We start from the raw sequence: 22,665 nt of genomic DNA, 5'->3' as shown, positions 1-22,665 counted from the left end.
AATGTCGATGGCATTTTATGTTTGTGTTCAGACAGAATCTACACTATAGCTGGTATAGAGCACACACACACACACACACACACACACACACTGTGGGAACCCCCCAGGGTACCGACCCACAGGTTGAGAGCCACAGCCACTGCTCTATAGTATCTAATTTATAAACTATGATGAGTCAGGTTTTGACTGGCAGTATAAAAACCAGGTTATCTCCAGGTTCTGCAGCAGGACATCCAGCTCACAAGATTGCCCTGCAAGTCGTTTTGAATCCCGTGTGTGTGTGTGTGTGTGTGTGTGTGTGTGTGTGTGTGTGTGTGTGTGTGTGTGTGTGTGTGTGTGTGTGTGTGTGTGTGTGTGTGTGTGTGTGTGTGTGTGTGTGTGTGTGTGTGTGTGTGTGTGTGTGTGTGTGTGTGTGTGTGTGTGTGTGTGTGTGTGTGTGTGTGTGTGTGTGTGTGTGTGTGTGTGTGTGTGTGTGTGTGTGTGTGTGTGTGTGTGTGTGTGTGTGTGTGTGTGTGTGTGTGAGAGAGAGCTGTTGACTGCCACTTGAAAGGCTGTTACGAGAGTGCCACCCTCTGGTCAACCAGTTCTTTGCAGTGAGATAGTGTAAACAAAGCCAATGCCTCGCAATTAACACACGTTATTACTGTAAGACAGTGGTTCTCAAACGTTCTTCATGTCAAGGACTCCCAAATTAATATGTATCTGGCAATTGACCTTGTCCCCCATACAAGATTTGTGTTGTTAAAATCATTCAAAAATACTACTATAAGAGGTTTGTGAGGAAACATTTGTAGACGTTACAATCTTCATTTTATTTATATACTTTTTTTTTATAAAGTATATTTATTGGTTTTAACAAACTTAAAGACAACAAACAGACATTACACAACAAGAACATAATAACAAACAACAAAAGAAAAGAAAAACAGCTCAGGCACAACACCATTATAAATAAAAAGATTGAACATACAAAGACATGGCAAAGACAATGAACCATAATGACTCTTGAGTTTTGATAGACTCCCATTCACGGAAAACCTCCAAGTATTGTGGCAGACAATGTTGGTCCAATATGATCTAAATAAGGGTCCCAAATTTTGTAGAAAGTGTCCAATTTAGAATGCAACATGCATGTAATGTATTCACAAGGAATACAGTCCATTATAATGTTATGCCATGATTTCTTTGATGGAGCAACATCCTTGATCCAAAACAAAAGAATATTTGTCCTAGCAGCAAACGTTAATAAGTTGAACAACCTCTTATGTTTGACATCAATAACATGATCATCTGGGAGACCAAGTAAAATACACAACAGGTTTAAATCGATTGGGACACCAAAAATAACAGAGTTCTGATACAATGTCATACCAATAGTTCTGAAGCTTCACACAGGACCAAAGACAGAGAACATAATTACCAATCTCTGTCTTGCATTTAAAGCAAAATGGGGACGCACTGACATCCATTTTATTCTTGAGAGCAGGAGTTATATGTATACGATGTAATATTCTGAACTGGATGGATTTAGTTCGGTTACAAACTGAAATCTGTTTTGCATAGGCCCACATATCTGCCCAGTCCTCAGCATGAATAGAGACGTCCAGGTCTTTTTCCCAGGACTGCTTAGTAACCTGAGAGGATATAGATGAGTAGGAATTCAATACGTCACAGAAAATTTAAATTTGTTTCTTGGAAAATTGCAAAGAGAGGGCTCGTTCTACCTGTGAAGCGGAACTATTGGTTACAAGTGAAGTGTCCTCAGTAATAAAATGTCTAATTTGTAAATACCTAAAGAATTCAGATTTTAGCAACCCATGACGCTGCTGCAATTGTGTGAAAGACATCAAGGTCTGGCCATCAAACAGGTCTCCAAGTTTGGTAATGTGATCTTCATTTTATGACTCCAGAACACTTAGTTAAACACTTCAGTTAAAAGTGTTTCTGTATTTGTGTACAACGCAGTCACACATCAAAAATAGCAGATCTAAAAGCTCACGATGAATCACGATGTGAGGCGATGTGAATCTGACTTACTTGACCTAAGCCCTTTGCTCCTCTAGGGTTCATAGGCCGTTGACAAATGTCCTCCATTTCACTCGGCTTTTAGCCGTTCTTTCGAGATCTCCCCAGTTGAGCCCACTCTCTGCCATTTCTGCCTCGATACTTCTTCTCCAGCTGTTCCTGGGGCGACCTCGTTTCCTTTTTCCTTGGGGGTTCCATTTCAGGGCTTGTCTGGTGATGTTTGTCGCAGGTTTTCTGAGGCTGTGGCCAATCCAACTCCATTATGTATCTAATTATGGGTAATTTCTGAAACAAAGTGTAGGTTGTTCTCTCTCCGTTAACACCATTGAGGAGTCTAATTTGATGTCCTCTTCTTTACAACTTTAACCAGACACCCTTGAGGTGTATAGGGCTCTCCAGTCATAGTCTGGCTGCCTCCATTTCTCGTTCCTTTTGGAAAATGCCACTGTGAATAATCACTCATTCTTTGCACCATTTACGTTTATTTAATTTGTTTTATTTCACTTAAACCTTGCATTTACAATACTGACTTAAATATTATAATCTTTGGTATCATTTACCCTTCATCATGCTGTACTAATAATCACATTGCATTTGAACAGTTCCAATTTGCAGTCCCCATAGTTGAAACTAATCTACATGAAGATGGCGGACTGGTCACTCATCCAACTCATATGAAAATGTGCTGGGGCCATCTCCAAAAATCTGTCCTGCCATAATTCCTTGAGGTTATTACAGTTCAAGACTTGCATTGTGCTTGGATTTGGATGGAAGGGATGCTTTATCCATCATAAAATATACAGTACTGTATATGCCGGTGGACGCAACCATAGCTTTTAAGACTGAAAAGCCCCCACCCACATTGTATCAACCTACATGTTAAATATTTTATAAGTTGTGTTGTTCAAAGACTTGTCAGAGGAGACTAGCAAACTGGAATCCATTCATATATATTTTTTTAAATAATTTGATCCATTTGAGGTCACAGGGGAATGGAGAACTATTTGGAAGGCAAGGCAGCGAGGCATCCTGAAGATGTTCTTAATTACGCCTACTGGGCAATTTAGGGGAAATTTAGACCGCTGTGATTTTTCTCTGCAATGTTCTAAGGATTCATTTATGCTCTGTCGTACGACAGTGTCACGCCCGAACAACGCATCCATGGACACTTTGAGATTGTAGATCTGCTATTTTAGTATAGTATAAAGTGGACTTTCTAATGTCTATGGACTGTGGGAAGAAATTAGCCCCACGAAAATGTAGCAGTGGCTCAGAGCCCCTGCCTGATGGCCTCAAAAGTCTAATATCTCCCACGGTCCATAGAGATATCACTTTGATTTAGTGGTTAAGATGTTGGACTTTCACGCCAGAGACCCGAGTTCGAATCCCGGGCGTTACATTGGTGCCGTGACCCGGATCGGTTTTCCCTGTGGGAGGAGGTCAAAAGGGGGGTGAGTGTAGCAGAGTGGCTCAGAGCCTCTGCCTGATGGCCTCAAAAGTCTAATATCTCCCCTGGTCCATAGCGATATCCCTTTGGTCTATACTCTAGTGTTTAAGATGTTGTACTTTCACGCGGAAGACCCGAGTTCGTATCCCGGGCGTTACACAAACCCCATGCAGAGAGGGCTAGAAGCTTCTTGCTGTAAAGTAATTTCACTTTTCATAAAGCAACTGGAGGTCAAGGAGACAGTCTGGAAGATCTCAAGTCTTTTGATTTGTTCAGTGCATATGTTTACTCACGGTAAAGTATTGAATATGATGTCCTACCAATCGTATTGGCACCTTATGAAAAACAAACATTATTTACTGGTAGAGTGACCCAAGTACCTCTGACTGTACTAAAAGATAGCATTTCTCAACCACTTTCTGGGAATCGAGATTCTGTGTAATTTCAGAGTTTGTAGTCTTTGCCAGCTGCCTTTTGGAGTATAAGAGCCCTATTAAGCAAGACGAAAAACCCATGCGGTAATACAGATTTCGCCCTCGCTCTGCGCCTTTTCGTATTATGGAAGCCGTGGTGAGCGCTCACTCATATGGAATACCACGTTCCTGCATAATTTAGCATTGGGGGAGTGTCCATATGTTAATTATTTTCGCTTTGCGCTAATTTGCTATTAAGCCCCTTGACCTAAAAACACTCAGCGCATACCGATTCCGCCTGGGTCTGACCACGTCTTAAAAGCAAAAAGCACTGTTTCATTTTACACTTGAGCGGCTCTGGAGTGCTGCTGGAGTGTTGCCATGTCTGTTTATTATAAGCGGCTTCTTTTTCTGCAAAGATGCTTGTAAATATTGGTAGTTGTGGTTGCTTTTCTTGTTTCTAAAGTGCTTATTTGGGCTTTTCTCCTAATGTTGTTTAAACCAGTGATCCTCACACAGCGACATTCCCATGTCAAGGACCCCCAGATTAATGCATTTGCCCAACTAAGCCAGTGACCCCCATGACAGATTTGTGTTTTTAAATGTTTCAATAACATTTTTCAGAAATATTCCACAATTGTCACTTTTTTCAAAGATTACTTTTGAAAATAGCAGATCTACCAGCTCACAATGCATCACATTCATTCATTAAAACAATGAACTCTGACTGCAGGGGGATATATATTTATAATGATCATTATAACAATGTGCAAGAAAATATGTAAAAAGAAGGAAGAACTTTATATTTGTGGACAATCAAAATATGCTGGAAATTTTAATGTGGTGTCATTAAAAGGAATCTTGATATGGCAGACTCACTATCTAGAAAATAAAAACATGGCAAATCATTTAAAATAGGTTGTAGACCCCTGTTATATGCGATTCTTTTGGGAGTATGTTTATAGACCTATTTACTTGTTTCTATGACACATGGCAACAGCGAGTTTTCTGGCTTTCTCGTTGAGATTATAAAGGGTCATATATCGCTCATTTCTCAACCTTTTTTAGAAATTAAAACATCTCCATACTCATTGGGAGGTTTGCTTTCATACGCTGTATCACACCCGACTCAATTCTTCTTCAATAATATGCTACGAGCGAAGACCATAACATTGGGGCCGCAGCAATACGCATGGCGCACGTATGGCATTTCAACTCATTCCTTCGTCGTGACTCGAATGAAATAAAATAAAATAAACGTTATTTTACTGGTGTTTTTCAATAGAAACAAATAAAGAGCGTGTGTGCAACAGTCAGTGCATATACGTGCATGCACTATAGGCTATATTTCCTCCTTGTCGGGATGGTGAGCTGAGCTCTTCACAGCCCGTTTGTCTTTCATATTATTCTTATAATATTTGATATTATAAACACTCATGGTTCTCTCATTTCTCAACCGTTTTTTAAAATGTAAAAATCCCCATATTCCTTAGGAATCTTGCTTTCATTCGCTGTATGGTACATGGTTCTATTTTTATCGAATTAAACAATATCAAACGAACTTGTATGTTCGGGGGTTAGACGATTCTGGGAACATTACGCATGGATTGGGCGTCCAATTTGCCAGCCAATGCTGCGTATCTACTCGCAGTTCCATTCCGATCTGAAAGGTATAGGTAGGTGCCATTTCAAAGTCTTAGTTATTCATTTATGAATCAAATGAACTAGAATAAAGATTTTTACAGCTGTTTTTCATGCTTAGAACAGAAACAAATTAAGTGACGATGTGCGTATATCTCCCTCCCTTAGCATATGGCTGCGCCGCTGTAATGACTTTCCAATGAAAACTGCAAGTTACTTAACAAAATAGAGACATAGGCCTACAAGCTATGCACATCATGGCTGTGACAGCTTGTGGATCTGTTCTTTGGAGGCATAAAGGTGACAGCATGCAGTGCAATATGAATAATTAACCCAAATGTGACAAAGTCATGTCATGTCTATGGTGCCAGTCTGCAGAAATGTAATACCACTTGCCGAAAAGGGCGCATCATCAGCTGGTGTCGTAAAGAGAATAGTACGGACATGTTCATTGGGTAAGCCTCAAAACTCCCTTAAACACTCCCATGACTAATTCAAGGCCGTTTTGCTCACACCACGGGGTGTCGAAAGCGCTTCTTACCTGGCCCATAATTGTAATATGACATTGCACCCGCCCCCACGTCTTAAAAACTGTAAAATTATATGTAATTAGATTCCACTTGCTTAATAGGGCCCTAAGTGTTTTATGTGCGACTCCTACATAACATAGTCATGATCACTGCGATAAGTTCACTCAGTACAACATGAATCAAGGCTATTACATGGGGAACCGGTGCGCACAGTTTGATATTAGTGATGACAGATCAGATTCAGTAGAAGCCAACATCTGTGTCCTAATGGCACTATATTATATATTGGGTAATATGACATAGATTGCTCAAAGTAATGTATAAAATCACACCCGTGTGAACTGAGTGGTGTAAGGTCTTATATAGACTGATCAGCTGTGGTCTGACGTAATGTCTGACGTAATGAAATCACACCCGTGTGAACTGGGTGACCATAGCAACCGTGCTCATTTTTTGAGCACAGACAGACAGACAGACAGACTAACAAAGCCAGTTGTAGGAGTGGTTTACACCACTCAAAAATAAGTTACCAGTAAATTACCGGTATTCCCTAAAATCAGTGGAGATAAGCTACAGGCTGCAATTGTCCGTGGTAAGCCAATCTCTCAAATCTCACAAGGTGATTTTTAAGTCTTGCGCAAAAGAACCATGATTGTAGAACACATGTGTCCACACCCTTGCCAGTTTGTGCTACTGGCCTGTATGGTGCATGTTTTTTAACACCAAAATAATCCCACAGCCAGTTTCTTCTCAGAGACGTACAGCACAAACTCCCTACTTACTAAAATTGCTACAGTATATCCAAACCAAAATGATATGTTATAGCTGTCATCAGTGACTATTGTTTATCTTAGTAAAACTAACTAAAGTACTCCATAGCCTTCCATCAACACTAGCACAAGAATAGAGGATGAACCAACAGTGAGCAACTTGCTATCTTCTATTCATATAAATGTCATTATCACTTATAAATAGCCTGCTTGTATTTTCCCTGGGGGAGATCTCCTTATATGGGCATATCAGCATGCCCATATGTGGGCATATACTTATACTGATGGATCTCCATAAAGGAGATTATGCCAGGGGGGCCTCCGGGTTCCCCATGACCTTTCATGGGGGGAAATACACTGAGCAGTGGAAGGCAGAGTTCATAAAAAATGAGCGGGAAAAAGCTCCTGGTCTACAAGTCTGATCTGGTGAAATCCTTACAGCCTAAGATCTAATGCCCGATGGCCGGCTACTTTGTGGATCCGGACATCCCTCAGACAGCTACATTAAGAACACAAATGTCAAAAACACTGCAGAAGAGCTCAATGGTCGTATCAATATGAATTCACCTGGCAACAGGATGTGGACACCCTGGCCAGGTGCTGCATTAGATCTGGCCCTCGCATTAAAAGACCCAGACAGAGACTTGGTGGGTCCATCACCAATCCACCTGACGGCACGAAAGAAAGGACAGATACTCGTGTCTGGATGAGCTGAACAGAGCCATCAGCCACGAGATCTTCAGAAATTGCCGTTGGATCCAGTTCTATTTCAAATGGGCAGGATTCAAAGACTATACAACATAGTCTTTGAGGGGGGACTTTAAGCCTGTGCTCGACGGCTATGACTACATGGTGGACTTCCTTCCTCGATCTCTCCTTGCCTACCGAGAGGCCTGACAGGACCCACACCTACTGTATGTGGAGATTCAAAACAAAATCGGAGTTGTGAGACACGTAGTGCTGAACAGCCTCCTGCAGGACGACGTGTACATCGGCTTCCAGAACCGCATCAGCAGACAGCCAGACGTCTATACCAGGAACCACTTCCAGACCCAGCTGTCTGTCACCAGGCCAAACTGGAGATAGTTCCTCGGGCAGGCGGCTGGACCTGAAACACATACTGTACCAGAACCAAGTGAAAAGGAGCAGAGCTGTGTATTGCCATGATCGTACTTATATGGTCGCTGTCGGGGTGAGACCAGTTCTTACCATTTTGCAGTCTACATGCATTACACACATGACATTCTCTAACTTATTCACATTATACTCATTTATTGTATGTGTCTTACTGAAAAGGATGATCCATACAACCAACCATATTAACTCTGTGGAGACTGCATCATTAGATAATAGCGAAAGCTAAAGTACCAAATTGCGTAACCGTGCGGCTTCCCCCAGCCAGACCATGGGAATGACCATTCTTTGTTAATTTGAGGTCTTTCACTTATTTCCTATTTCCCAAGACAATTCCTTGGGATTGCTTGCTCTTGGCTTGCATGCATCATATCATTTCAGATAGCATCTGCTGTGGCCAGGACAAAGACTGTTGTACTGTCTGTATCTTTGCAATTATGAAGTACACTCATCTCTTCCTCTATTCCACTTTCCCCCAACTTTCATCTCCTCTCCACAGCAAGAGATTATACCAGGGGTTCCCAACCGTTTCCATGCCAAGGACCCCCAACTACCCTTTGCCTCTGGCTTCTTAAAAAAGGAGATCTATGAGCTCACAATGCGTTGCAGCGTGTGAGCTTGAAGATCTGCTGTTTTTGCTAAAATATATATATATATTGGAGAAATTATTTGAGGTTTATGGAAAGTTTTCACAATGGCATACCCAAAATAGCAATGCTGATTGAATGAAATTCAATGAAATTACATGTTGAACATGTTCTGCACGGTTGTACATCAACTGTCAACAGCGGTTGAGTGAAATAGGAATATAGATAAATGTATTAACAGGAAAACATCATGACCAGTGGGATTCAAGCAAATGCAGTGAGAATAAAAGGACGTCATACAGTAACTATCATATAATCTCTATTTCTCATAACTCACAGTTTAAAACTGTTGCACTCATTTCCCATGGTGTAGTTATTGATGTATCCCAGCTGTTCAACATCTGCAGATTTGTGTTTCCTGCCCAGTGTAAATAGGCCTGTCGATTCATGTGCACACATTTCCCATGATCGCGTGCTTTGCAGGATCCTGTCCCACTGTACCCCTAGCCCTTTACAGTGCCCCTGACCTAGTACAATCTACATAGAAACATCTTGACTGTCAGTTGAACACTCCAGACTTTGCTGTGTACTATGCAGATCTTACAATCCAGAACGCCATAAGTCTCTTGTCCAACAGTTATGGGACTCATCTCAGTAATCACATCTCTTGTCACTACGGTCCCCAAAGGAGAAGCAGCATGCAGACGCCTCAACTTAAGATGGCATTTCCTCCTGTGACTTTTCCACATTGATAAGAGCCATCCCAGGAGACAACAGGGACTAAAGGGGAGGGAGGGGGGACTGCATTAGAGGGAAAGGCAAGCTAGAAGTATAATTGGTGAGTCCCTCAGAATCACGCGAGTGTGTTCTGTGAATGCAATTGCCAGGAACCATTTGTCATCACTTATCTATTAGACGGAGGACAGCAGATTTGGGACAGCGGGTCCAGTGGGAGTCCCCTCCCCCCCACCGTCACGAACCCCAGCAGACCCATAAAAGCCACTGGATGAGCCAGTAGTGAAAGTGGATACAGTCACGAGAGAGAGAGGGCCCAGAGATCCCATAGATCCCCTTTCCTCACAGTGTGGGAATACAAACTCCCTGACACAGATGCACGGGGGGGGGGGGGGGGGTATACATTTGTTTCTTGAAATTGTTTTTGTGTTTGCTTTTGACACTGTGTGTGTGTGTGTGTGTGTGTGTGTGTGTGTGTGTGTGTGTGTGTGTGTGTGTGTGTGTGTGTGTGTGTGTGTGTGTGTGTGTGTGTGTGTGTGTGTGTGTGTGTGTGTGTGTGTGTTGTGGCGGCATCTCAGCGCTCTTTAAACGGCATCATCAAAGCTGACACACCTTTTAAGTGGGGATCCTGGCGGCGAATTCTAAATGATGGTCTCCATTTAGTCTCTTGCTGTCCCGTTAAGTCTCACTGCCACCCTGCACATGTCAGCATGTTGTGACAACACTGTCAAGGGTTCTCATAAATCACGCCTGCTCTGTGATTCATCTCTCCATCTGTGCTGTTGCTTGCTGTACAGGTGCCTGTGGGCCTGGTGTTCGCTTCCAGCCAGGTGTGGTGCAGGTCGAGCGTGCTTTTAAAGACCGCAGAGGGTGTTTTTGTACGGTGGGGCATTAGAGCAGAGTAGTAATTGTCCTATACCAAAATATGTCACAATAGCATTATGTTATGCTTTAGCTATTGAAAAATAGCAGATCTACAAGCTCATAGCGCGCCACCGAGTGGCGCGCTACGAGCTTGTAGGTCTGCTATTTTTGAAAAATCGAAGAACCACTGACATAGAAACATAGCTTTTTCAGAGAACTGTCAGGATTTTAGAAGACATTTTTTAGAATCTGATCTCGGGTCAAAATGATAAATGAGGCGAGTGGGAAGTGTTTGCTTTTTTGGTCACGGGGCAGATACAGCATCAGACGGTGTTGATTCAACAGGGCCATAATGAGGTCTCTTTACAAGTGCAAAATACATTCAAAACATCTCCAATTGTCTTTGAAAATGTTTTAATTTGTATTCTTTAGTATATTATTTATTTATTTGGGGGGGCTGGGGGTCACATACCCATAATATGAATGCTAGGGTTAAAGTGGCTCCCGTCACATTCTGCATTGTCTCATGTCATGTCATTAGATTCTCCTATTATAGATGATTGTCACCTACCGTACACTATCATCTTTAGTGTTATCTGTAATCTGCCTCTGTTTATCCAATAGGCCTGCACTTTGCAACCCTTTGTCCTCAGTACACAGTCCAGACTCCAGGATGGGAGGCAGCCACTGTGCGTGACCACTCTGTGACCCAAAGGTGATTAAAGACATTAACCACAGCCTTCCAGATTCAAAATGAACTCTGATATATCCCCACCTGGTGCAGGGTTATTATTAGCTCTGGTCCATAGCCTTCTACTGCTTCTACGATTCTGCCCTGCAGTATAAGGCTATGGGACTTTCGGTTTTAAATCTCAAATCGAAATCAGACCAGCCTCTCCTCTTTAGTGGAAATCTCACGAACGTTTGACCTACTCACCAATACAAAGACGGGTTGTGTCAATAGATAGCCTACTTTCCTTAGTGGACGCTCTCTGAGCCCCCCACCACACGTATAAACGGTACTTTTTGGCCAAAAAGGGATTTTGTTTCCACCGGAAAGAAAATACTTTTAGTTACTCCAATGCGCCCTCTTCCGATATTGCCCAGAGAACTGCCTCATAGAGAATATTTTTCCTCCGGTGAAAAAAAATCCCTTTCTGGCCAAAAAGTACAGTTTATATGTGTGGTGGGGGGCTCAGAGTGCGTCCACTAAGGAAAGTAGGCTTTCTAATGACACAACCCGCCTTTGTTTTGGTGAGTAGCAAAAACGTTCTTTTAAAATACGCTAAAGAGGAGAGGCTGGTCTGATTTCGATTTGAGATTTAAAACCGAAAGTCCCATATCCTTATACTGCAGGGCAGAATCATAGAAGCAGTAGAAGGCTATGGACCAGAGCTAGGTTATTATTAAACAATGTTAGAATCCTTGTATTTTAGATGTTCTACAGATGATGGCTGGGCATTTTACACAAAGTACACATTATGTTTCAGTGTGTTTATTTTCGGGACAGTGCATATTAATTAACATTTTCAAATTGTTTTCAATCAATACAAGCTGGATTTAGCTAGAATTTCCATCCGTAGTCCCACATACAAATGCACAACAACATGATGAATCTGACATGCTGGTATTTAATCTAGGAACAGTTCTTTGGCTGATATGGCCATTCAGTCCACATACTCCAACAAGGCATGGTGACAGAAAACACTTGTTGGCTTCCTGAGCACGGCCTTTACTAAGCTTTTGCTTTCAATCCTTCATCGGCACCTATACAACATGTCTGTCTGTCTGTCTGTCTGTCTGTCTGTGCTTGCACGGGTGGGGGTCGGTACTCACTGGCAAAAATAAAAACGTGGCACTTCATGTCAAACATTTTGCAGACCCCCATGGTCTATATACCATCAAAACACCACCAGCCTCTTCTTAATCCCTGTCATTCAACTCTTAAACACTGAGCCGCAGAATGTAAACACAGCCTTATTAACACTGATAGGCTTTGATGGCAATCCTTACCTTCAACAACTTGGGGTTTCGTCTTCTCTCCAATTTGCAGCTCTCAAAACATTGGAATCATGGTGGCTGTAAGTAAAGCTGAAACAATTGACCTACATTATCCATCTTTGAAGTGGTTTTATAATTCAATCTCATTTTATAATGTCTTCAAAAACAGACATGACAGCTTTGCTATTAGTATTAAGGTAAAATAGGTATCAAGATAATAATATTAATAATAATAAGTAGAAAAAGTGCCCCTTGGGGCAGGTCTTCACTGGGATAATAGTGTTTGATGTTTGATGTTTGGACAAAATATTAATATAAATTTTATTTTATTTTATTTTGGCAATAATCTGTCTGGTGGTTGTATAACAGGGCAATACAAATAAATATATAACACATAACAGTGTATTCATAATGTTAGTATTGCGCATACAAAGTTGTACACAGATCGGTGCAATCTTAACCAATGGGGATGGGCTATATGGGGAAGCGGACAGGTCCGTGTTGATCACATGACTATAGAGATAGTGTATACCGATTTGCGTGATGTATGGATAACATTTGTACGAGTAAAATAAAGAAATGTGAGTGTGAGTGTGAGAGAGAGATTCGGATTGTACAATATGAGAATAAATCATTGTATGTGAACAACTAATTTCTACCCAGCAAGTGGAAACTGAAATAGCTGTTCACTTTCTGTTAGCCAAAACAACACAGCCCTACTAGTTTGATAGATGTGTTTGTTTGTTTTTAAGGGGCACTAGCCCCTTCTATAAACAGCTTTTGTCCCCACACGTCTCAAGATTTGCCATTGACAATGAAAGGGGCATTCCCGTCAAATGTCCGCTAAATCTTGTCCCCGCCCGTCTCAATATTTGCCATTGACAATGAACGGAGAAATGACGTCAGAATTCCGCTAAATATGACGTAAATTAAACATCAAAACATTAAACGACATTGACATTGAAATTTACGTCATATGTAAACAAGCAAATCAGCCAACCAATCACAGGCAACATGCATTCTGATTGGCCAGTATGAGATGATGCATGATGATGTATGATAAGAGCTGATAATTCCGCAAAATATGACAAATTAAACATCAAAATATTAAACGCCATTGACATTGAAGGGAAAACTTACGGCATATGTAAACGAGCAAATCGGCTAACCAATCACATGTTGGTGGGAGCGCTTGGCCAATAAGGGACCACCTTATGTACCTTATGTAGCAATGTCAAATGTCCGCTAACATAAATTGATGTACGATGACAAGAGCGCCCCTCATTTCACACGGGTGTGATTTTTTTAATATGTACGTCTGTTTTGCACTGAGACTTCTTTTTGGCAAGTGACACCATCATACCAGGGTGTATACATTTGTCTTTAGTCTGTATACCCCAGGGAGGTCCCCGTCCTGGCCCTCCTCTGGTTGATCTGTTTACAAATTACAGCCAAACACCCTTTGACTGGCGCATGGAGAACTGACTGTCTGTTTACGGTATGCTTCCAGACAGACTCATGTGCATCAGTATTGGGTCAGAGGGTGTCCGTAGACCAAGGGGCCAGGCAAGGATTGTTTGTAACCCAGAGCAGAGGCAGGTGCACAGGGTGTAGTCAAAGACTCACACGCGTGCATGGGTACCATCAGTACTGATGCCGGTGATAGTAGTGGTGGGTGGGAATGATCGAGAGAACCGCTATCCTTTCCCCATCTGAACTCCATGTATCCTCATCCTGCCAGGGGTCAGTGGGGGTCACACACAAGATCAACAGTGGACACAAAATAATAAAGTCCAAGTGCACTTGGGAGAGCAGGCCTACCTTACAGACAGACATAGTTTACCAACCCTAAGTGGGAATCCACGAAACATGACGTTTTTAACAGAGTGCCTTTTCTGTGTGTTTCCATGAGAAAGTCGAGAGCGCTTGGACCAGATCCACGTGCTAACGGCTACCTAAAACGCACTGCCTCCCACAGCAAGGCCCCTTCGTCATGTGGAGGGGCCTGGGGACATCTACCCTTCCCATGGTGCCTCATGTTCCTCCACTGACCCCGGGGAGGGGATGAAGGGTGAGATCTGACTAAAAGAGCTAGGGAGGGAGAGAGAGACACAACAAGAGAGACAGAAACGGAGAGACGGAAGGAACAGAACAGACATCTGCTTCTCATCTCGATGGGAAAATTCCCCTGATCCCGGCGATAAGACTGGAGTCCCCCAGATAGAATAGGCTGGCTCCTAGGAGGCTCACCAATCGTAAGCAGGCTCCCTGAGGCCTTGTTGGACGCAGTCCAGGGTAACCCTTTTAGCCCATGGGGTGAGTGAACAATGAACCCCAGCCTGCACAGTAGCAACTAGCGACACACTCCCCATCAACAATTGCAATAGAAAGACAGCCACACAAAAGCACCCAAAGTAAGTAAGCCTGATTTATACTTGGCTGTGCATTGTGTCTCACACCACAAAATAGCAGATTTTCAAGCTTGCAGTGTGTTGTAGATCAGCTATTTTCAGTGCGAGACACTGGCGTGCAATCAATTTACAATTACAATTTAGGCATTTAGCAGACGCTCTTAATCCAGAGCGACTTACAATAAGCAAGAACAAAAAGCATGGGAATACATCACATATGTAAAAATGCATTTATCGCGAAACATGCGTAAGCTAAGAACGTGACTAGAACATATCTATATAATGACACTATACATATAAACTATAACTAGAACATATCTATATAATGACACTATACATATAAACTACACATATATGCTATACTATGCTGTACATATATACTATGAAGTGCTATGACTACATACAATGCACTTATTGTGCTGTCTACATGACATGCTATAAGTCTGTTTCAAATGCTATATAAGTCTAAGAAGTGCTGTCTAAGGGGGGTAGGGTAAGTGCTATGGGCCATGATGGAGTCTGAAAAGGTGGGTTTTCAGACTACGGCGGAAGATCGGGAGTGATGCTGCAGTTCTGATTGCAACGGGAAGTGCATTCCACAGTTTTGGGGCCAGAAGGGAGAAGAGTTTGGGACGTGTGGAGCGTTGTCCCGGCGTGCAACTAAGTATAAATCAGGTGTTCCGACTGTGATGATTAGAGATATGGTGATGTTGCATGTGGTCATGTGGCCAGACTGGCCACAGTCAATGTGTGCACAATCATGAGTAGCCCACACGCTCTATTTTTTTAAATCTGGAATTAGATTAGATGGCTAGGCTGATTGCAAGGCAATATCTGGATGATGGGCGTACATGTCAACATGTGTAACACAATGACTTTGCCTCACTCTGTCACGGCCCCATGCATCAATTGTTGCCATGACGCCCAGGGGTGCTGCTCTGTTTATTTTTCTCCTGATTAGGGCTGCTTATTTTCACTCGTTTGGGCACACTCGGGGTGTGTGTGCTGTAATGGCAGTTTTAGAATGCCAATTCTACTATTCAATAAGAACTATTATTGTATTCCATTCGGTCAAATAGGATGAAACAATCATTCACTACGCAGTCAAACCAACCAACAGCTGTCAATCTGACAGCTGTCACTATTACCTCTACCTACTTGGGTGTGTTCTCAAATTAGTTTGTTTCCTGCTTGCCTCCAACTATCCCCCATTTAGACTATGTCTAAATGTCGTCAGCAAACACCATGAAGGGAGATGAGTGAGACCACCTGTTATTATCTGTCCATGTCCTGTTGTATTTGAATAAAACACCTGTCACTGACTGTCAATTTGGGGGGTGTGTGGTTGGGAAATAAAGGGGAGGGAAAGGAACAACTTGGGGAGGAACGGGGTGATGCTTCACTTTTGACTGTACTACGATGAGCAACCATGCTACCATTCTGCTGTACTGAGATGATCGGAACGAATAAAGAACGATGATGACGATTATGCCGGACTCCTTGATGCTGTGTCCTGCCTTCACCTCTGTCTACAGTCACATATGCTGAGACCTCATAATTTCCATAACAGTGCGTGCGTGCGTGCGTGCGCGCGTGCGTGCGTGCGTTGAAAGTAGTCTGGGTTAATTCTGCCCTGCCTTTGGTCCAACATCTATCAAGCTCGCCCCTCATAGTGGCATGTCACAGACGCAAGACCCATGTCCTGCTTAGTAACTCTTACTGCTGCATTCGAACATGGGACTAAATATGTATTTTTTTTACAAAGAATTATGGTGATTTCTTTTTTTATTATTTACTATAGTCCTACTAGCTACCTAACCAGCTCAGTGGCCTTGTGGTTAGAGTGTCCGCCCTGAGACTGGGAGGTCGGGGTTCAATCCCTGATCGGGATCATACCAAAGACTCTGAAAAATGGGACCCGGTGCCTCCCTGCTTGGCACTCAGCATCAAGGGTTGGATTGGGGGTAAGTCCCTACGACATACTAGCGTCATGTCCAGGGGGTGTACTTGTACATCAAGCTGCCTCACACTACAGAAACAGGAGATAGGCTCTTGCCCTATGGCTCGGCAAGGCTTACTTACTACTTATACTTATACCGTAGTCCTACTAGACCCCAATAAATTGCATCTGGCCACAAAAGATCACAGGATCTATTGAATATGAAGAGGAGGTGACAAACTGACATTGAGCGACACACAGTATGGCATCCCCAGAGTACCTCTACCTTCACATTCAGTAGATCGAATGCCCCCGCCCCCTGTCGAAAATAGCTAAAATTGCTAAACCAAAAGAAAGCAGCAAATGAAAAACAATATCTTATACTTTCTATAATAACAACCTAAAACCTAAAACATGAACCTTGGTTGAAAAAAAATACAAAGTTGTCCTTTTAACACTTTAACCCTATAGTACATAGTCTGTTTATAACTAGCTCACAATGCGTTTGTAGAGCAATATTTTCAGATGGGGGTCCGCGGCCAACTACTTGAGCGAAAAGATAGCCTCCCTGTGCTCTGCACTGCAGCAGTGCAGGGAGCTCACAGTTGGTTCTGTTGGTCTCCTCGGTGCCAAAGAAATGAATCCCGGCTCAGCTTGATAGCCTTCAGCTGAGCACAGCAGATTACTAAAATCCCTACAAATGTAATTAGGGAACTGTAGGGTCTTAGACTGTAATATGATAGCTGTAAAGGCTTGACAGCGCAACATCAGCGATCAGCCTTTGTTCAGATTTGGAATCCCTTTTCAGTTGAAAATCAGTCAAATCCGATAAGTAAATCAGTGCAGATACCATCAGTTATGACATTCCTTATCCTTTAAGTGATACCAAATCCTTGAGCGACACACTCTGATTTCTCAGCATTTTGGCTCCGGGTTCTGTTAGTAGTGAGACGGAGAGAACACCAGAACCTGAACCAACAGAGCAGACTCCTCCTTTCTCACAGCCTCAGCCTCGCCATCCTGAAGTCACGGTGAGTTTATTCATTTATTTATTGCACCTTGTACGATCATGGAAGATCAAGCATCAGTAAAAGTGAGTGATCATTTCTGACACGTGGGAAGACAGCTGATCTACAAGCTCACAATGCGTGTAGAACATTTTCAACACTCACCTAAAATTACATGCCCAAAATATGGTTCACATACAGTTGGAGGCCATCGATATTGTCCTTTTCTTTTTGCTGAGGTTTGCGTGATCTGCGCAAAAGGACAGTTAACCCATTTTGGGCGGGAACCCCTTTTGGTGTTTTAAACTATGTTATAATTTAGCTATTGAAAAATAGCAGATCTACAAGCTCGGTGGCGCGCTATGAGCTTGTAGGTCTGCTATTTTTGAAAAATCGTGAAAATATTTATTTCAGAAAACTGGAGGATTTAGAAGGATTTTTTAAAATTTTGAGGTCAGGCCTAAATGGGTCAAATGATAAGGGACAATATCGGTGGCACCCAACTGTATGCTTTGGCACTATATACTTAATGTAGTGCATGTGCATTCTGCAGCCCCGGTGTTTTATTCACTCCGGTGGTCCTCATTTAACTGTCCCCTCTGGGCACTGCGCCATGATCTGGGATTGGTTGTCTCCATGCAGCATCTCCCTGTCAGATACGCTCCATGACTACTAGCCCCTTATACGAGCAGAGGTATAAAAGAACAAAAATAACACACACATTGTCAGGGGCAATGAGATCCACTGTCCCAGTAAGTGCACAGTAGCCACGGAGCAGAAACCCCAAGCACTTATTATTATTATTTTTTTTAAATTGAGGCACAGTGAATTGACAGATAATAATGGATGGCACGGCTGCCAAATTCCCATCAGTTGGTTGTATTGTTTATTAGTTCAAGTTATTAACTCTCCCCCAGTTCCCTGACCTCCACCCACCCTCTCTCCCCACTGTCCTCGCCAGTCCATGTCCCTTGTTCTACAAGCTAGTTATTTGGGTAAAAGTATTTCTCTACACATAAATAAATAAATCTTCATGCACAATTTTGCTTGGCTTCGGTTTGCGTAAACACTTGAATTTCACCTTACACTTGTCAGACCGTGGCCTACTTTTTCAGTCTCCAGGGCTCCTCATCGTCTGTCCCTGTGACAGTCAATCGGTCACTTCACCATTGACCACGACACCACCCAATTAAAACACCCTGGGTTGCAAGTCTCTGTGGGTTAATTAGGAAGATTCATAGAAGTCAGTGTGAGGGTCATTCTGTTCTACTCTCACCACTGTAATGTTGATGTTTTCTATTGGAATACATGCATCAATCTTTATTAGACTACAGTCATCTATCACTAATCCTGTAATCAAGATATGTGCTATTATGTCCAGCTATCGCTTATGAAAAACGAGGAGAGAGAAAACATGAATAAGTCATACTTACAGGCAGCATTAATACTGTACTGTAATACAGGTATTAGGCCTACATGTCCCTCCCATCCAATTATTGCAGAATAAGGGAACCTATCAATCAAAATAACACTGTTTATTTACATGAACTGCGTTTGCTTTGAATTCATAAATTTGCTATTCTATGGTAAGTGATACCTTCCTTACTAATATTTTTAATGCATTTTGCAGCAAATTGAGCAGGTTTATTTTATGGCTGTGGTTGATGTGTTTTCAAAAGAAGCCTTTTAAAAAGTTTCCCTTTAGCCCCTGAGGGAGAATAAACTAATGTGAGGTTGGAAAAAAAAGAACACTGCCCTGAAACAATAAACAGCAGCAGGCTGCAGTCCACTAAATCTCCCTGCCTGATGAAAGATTTTCCTAAGCGTCTCCTACTTCTTGAAATAAATCTAACCTCTAATCTAGTATATTAAAAGTTTATTCCATTAGCCCCTCTCTGTGTCTTTTCTCTCTTTTAAGAACGGAGGACTTGAGAAAGCCTCTGACAAGGAGCAGTGGGTAGAGAGGCCGTCTGGTAATCAGAAGGTCACCAGTTCAGCTCCCGGCTCTGGTCTATGTGTCAAAGTGTCCCTCAGTCCCTGAGCAAAACACTTAACCCCTAACTGCACCCCCTGACTGCTCATTCTAACCATCCGAGCAGCCGTCAGCTGGGTGAAGCTGAAAAAAAGTGTGTGTTTGCTTCCTGTATAAAAACAGAACCAGGTTTACTTTATCTAGGAGGAAGAGCATTATTGAGGCAGTGAGTGTTATCGGATAGATAGATAGATAAAGAGATAGACCTTTATTGATACCATGGGGGAAATTACAGTTGTCAATGGCAGTACAGCAGTAAGAAAATGTACAGATACAGTATTGTGATAAAAAATGGACATTAAAAAATATACACTATGTACTAACAGTCTAACCCCCATTTAGAGTTTTGAGCGATGTCATGCGATGCGAAAGTGTGGACAGTATATGGCCCCTGGTACTATATATGCCAGTGTCAAAAGCTTTTTGGAAGTCGGCCCAACTGTTGTACGCTTCTAGGGTGAAAGCCATTCTGAGTTTCAGGAGGGTCCAAGACGGGTCTATTAGTGGACAGTAGCAATGGTTCTGTCCTCTGTGTTGACTGTGTCATTATTTTTGTTTTCTTGGTATTGAGATGGAGGCTGATCTTTCTGCACTCCATTGCTACTAGTATTTCCATTACTTTCTCTGCTGTGTTACTAAGACACTACGGCAATTAAGGCAATATCATCTGTATAGTGATTGTGATGGCATGTACTCGCTGAGTCTTCCTTGGGACCAGCATGAAACATAGTGTCTTCTCACTGATTAGTGTCAGGGCATGGTCCAGCGCCAAAGGGCCAGGGTATCACTCTGTAGGATGCCCGTGAGTATCTCAAACTGTTTAATCATAGGTGAAAAAATGATTTACCATGCAACTCCTTGTAACATGCAACTACTTTGCAACCATTATCCCCAATGGTAGTTGCAAGGAGTTGGTGTGGTTTGGGCTTAAACCGCTTAACGCTATGTACAAAACTCTTGGAATGGCCTCTAACACATTGAGGAGATTAAGGTTCTGGCAGAGTTTAGGACTTTAATTTTTAGCCAGTCTCAAGCTGTAACTGTTTTGATTTAATTTTATTTATTTGTTCTGTGATTGATGTTTTCTTTTATCTGTCTGCTTGTTTTAATTGCATTTTATTATTCTGTGATTCATATTTGTTCTTTGGCTTGTTTAAAATGTCTGTAATCTCAGTGATTGGAAATGCGGGAAACCTCAACTGTCTTTGTCTTTTTGTGAATAAATGAAATTAAATGGAAATCATTGAATGCTCATTGCTTTTCTATGTGATTAACCATAAGCCCTCTTCCCCCACACTCCATGGCTTATGGTGGTGGTGGTGGTGGTGGTGTGGGTATTATTGATACATATACTGTACACAACACATGCTATTGAGCTCAGTCTCATAGCTGCACAGATCATCAGCATCTGGCATGGAGAACTGTTGCTTGTTAGATGTAATTGAACAGACTGAAGCAAAGTTTCGTATAATGTTAGGATCTGTACAGTATAGCCGCTGGCATTTGTCAAAGTCACAGATACAGATACTGTACATCAAGTTACATAAAATGTGTATGCTGTGCATATTGATTGTTTCCTACCTTCAGACAAAAATAACCTCCTACCATCACTTGTGCCTGACTTCCTATGAAGCAAAACAACACGCACGTAGAATGGACCAGGCATGAAAACAGGATGACACCTGTTGACGCATGACATAAATGTGACTATATGCGTCTCAAACATATGACAATGTATCACGGAAGTGTAAACAGGATTTGACTAGATTGAAATGAAATGAAAGGTGTTGTTATGATGCTATTCACCTCAAGCAACAATAAGAAGCATTTTACTCATGGCTGGAGCACTTCCCCCTGACCAATACCTGCAGTTGGTAAAGGAGGAAAAATGTCATGGTTTGTTGGAGCTAATTAATGGCAGGAAGGCAGAAGGTCTGAACACTGAATAACGCCACATCCTGTTTAGATATTTTGTCCAGGTGGACCAACATGAGTCAAAACCTCACAAGATCATATCATAGATTCATGGTCGTCTACCAGAATCATCATGTTAAAGGGTTTCCCCCATTTCAGTCACACAAAATTATTTTAACCACTTAAACCGTGTCACAAATGTGTTGTGAGCTCATTTCACAGATTGTTAGCCTATTTTACCAAATATTGGCATGCCCAGAAGAGGGATGCTAGGGTGGTTATAGTGAGCACTGAATGATCAAATTAAAGAATCAATATGAGATTACAGTGCAATGATGAGTGGTTCAGTGGTCTTACTCAGCTTCTCTTTGCAACTTTACTGAATGTTATTCTGGTCCTTCTAATGGTAGAAGGGGGTTCTCTGGCGCTTTACCTTCCCCTCAAAGGCCCCAGTGTGGAGGAAACCAGAGCTGCCCCAACAATGATGAATGGACATCATTACTGTTGTTCATCTGTTTACCTTTTACTCTGCAATAGTGGAAAATGAGGGGTAAATGGTAAAAAAGGAAAAAAAAAGTGTATTCACTGCGACACCCTAGTTCTTATTTGGGCTTCAGAACATCAATAGACACTGCAGAGTATATGCAGGGCACCCAGCAGTCAGACACGACCACCAGCACTCCCCTTTATCAGTGCTCTCATCACAATTATTTTAGAAGCACCAACAGAGTTGCTTTTAGTACTTTATAGTAAATTCTCTTAAGAAAATGTTCCAAGTGATAACAGACCTCGCATGATTAGACAATCGGCAAAAACATTGTGGAATGTATTAAACGCAGCATGTGAATGGATGAGTGTGTATATATATATATATATATATATATATATATATATATATATATATATATATATATATATATATACATGTACTGTACTGTACTGGCTTGTCCAGGAAAATGACTGAATGAGTCTTAACGCTAGAATTGTAGTCTCTGCTGCCAAAAGGTTATTTTCGTTCTCTGAAATTGTGCTTTAAAAATGTGTAATCTGAGCAGGAATTATATACTTTGGCTTAACCAAACACACTGTTGACATACTGTAGGACAAAGAGGCCACAAGAATAACATTTAAGCTCCAGCAATATGTATAGCAAAAGCACTGATGACTCCCAACTTAAGTTATTTCAAAAGGAGATGTCAGCGCAGACACAGAGCT

The 22,665-nt window shown here is 42.0% G+C and overlaps 1 protein-coding gene across 6 annotated transcripts in view; it reads left to right on the top strand.

Moving 5' to 3' along the window:
• The window catches only part of LOC306942446 (uncharacterized protein), a 35,824-nt gene extending 15,076 nt beyond the window's left edge, over window positions 1-20,748 (top strand). For 2 of the 6 annotated variants that reach the window (XR_013792294.1, XR_013792295.1), the window contains exons 3-6: window positions 10,771-10,861; window positions 12,200-12,227; window positions 17,417-17,528; window positions 19,423-20,748. Coding sequence is in view for 3 of the 6 variants with exons in the window: in XM_079528328.1 (XP_079384454.1) it covers window positions 10,771-10,861; window positions 17,417-17,528; window positions 19,423-19,545 (326 nt within the window). In the remaining 3 variants the exon portion in view is untranslated. The remainder of the gene's footprint in view (window positions 1-10,770; window positions 10,862-12,199; window positions 12,228-17,416; window positions 17,529-19,422) is intronic. The other 4 variants (XR_013792296.1, XM_079528329.1, XM_079528330.1 and 1 more) reach the window with 3 other exon arrangements.
• Window positions 20,749-22,665: the final 1,917 nt, after the last annotated feature.

The sequence above is a fragment of the Electrona antarctica genome, assembly GCF_951216825.1.
Source record: "Electrona antarctica genome assembly, chromosome: 18".
Classification (NCBI taxonomy): domain Eukaryota; kingdom Metazoa; phylum Chordata; class Actinopteri; order Myctophiformes; family Myctophidae; genus Electrona; species Electrona antarctica.
The sequence above is the reverse complement of the archived record's forward strand: the minus strand, read 5'-3'. Positions and strand labels throughout refer to the sequence as shown.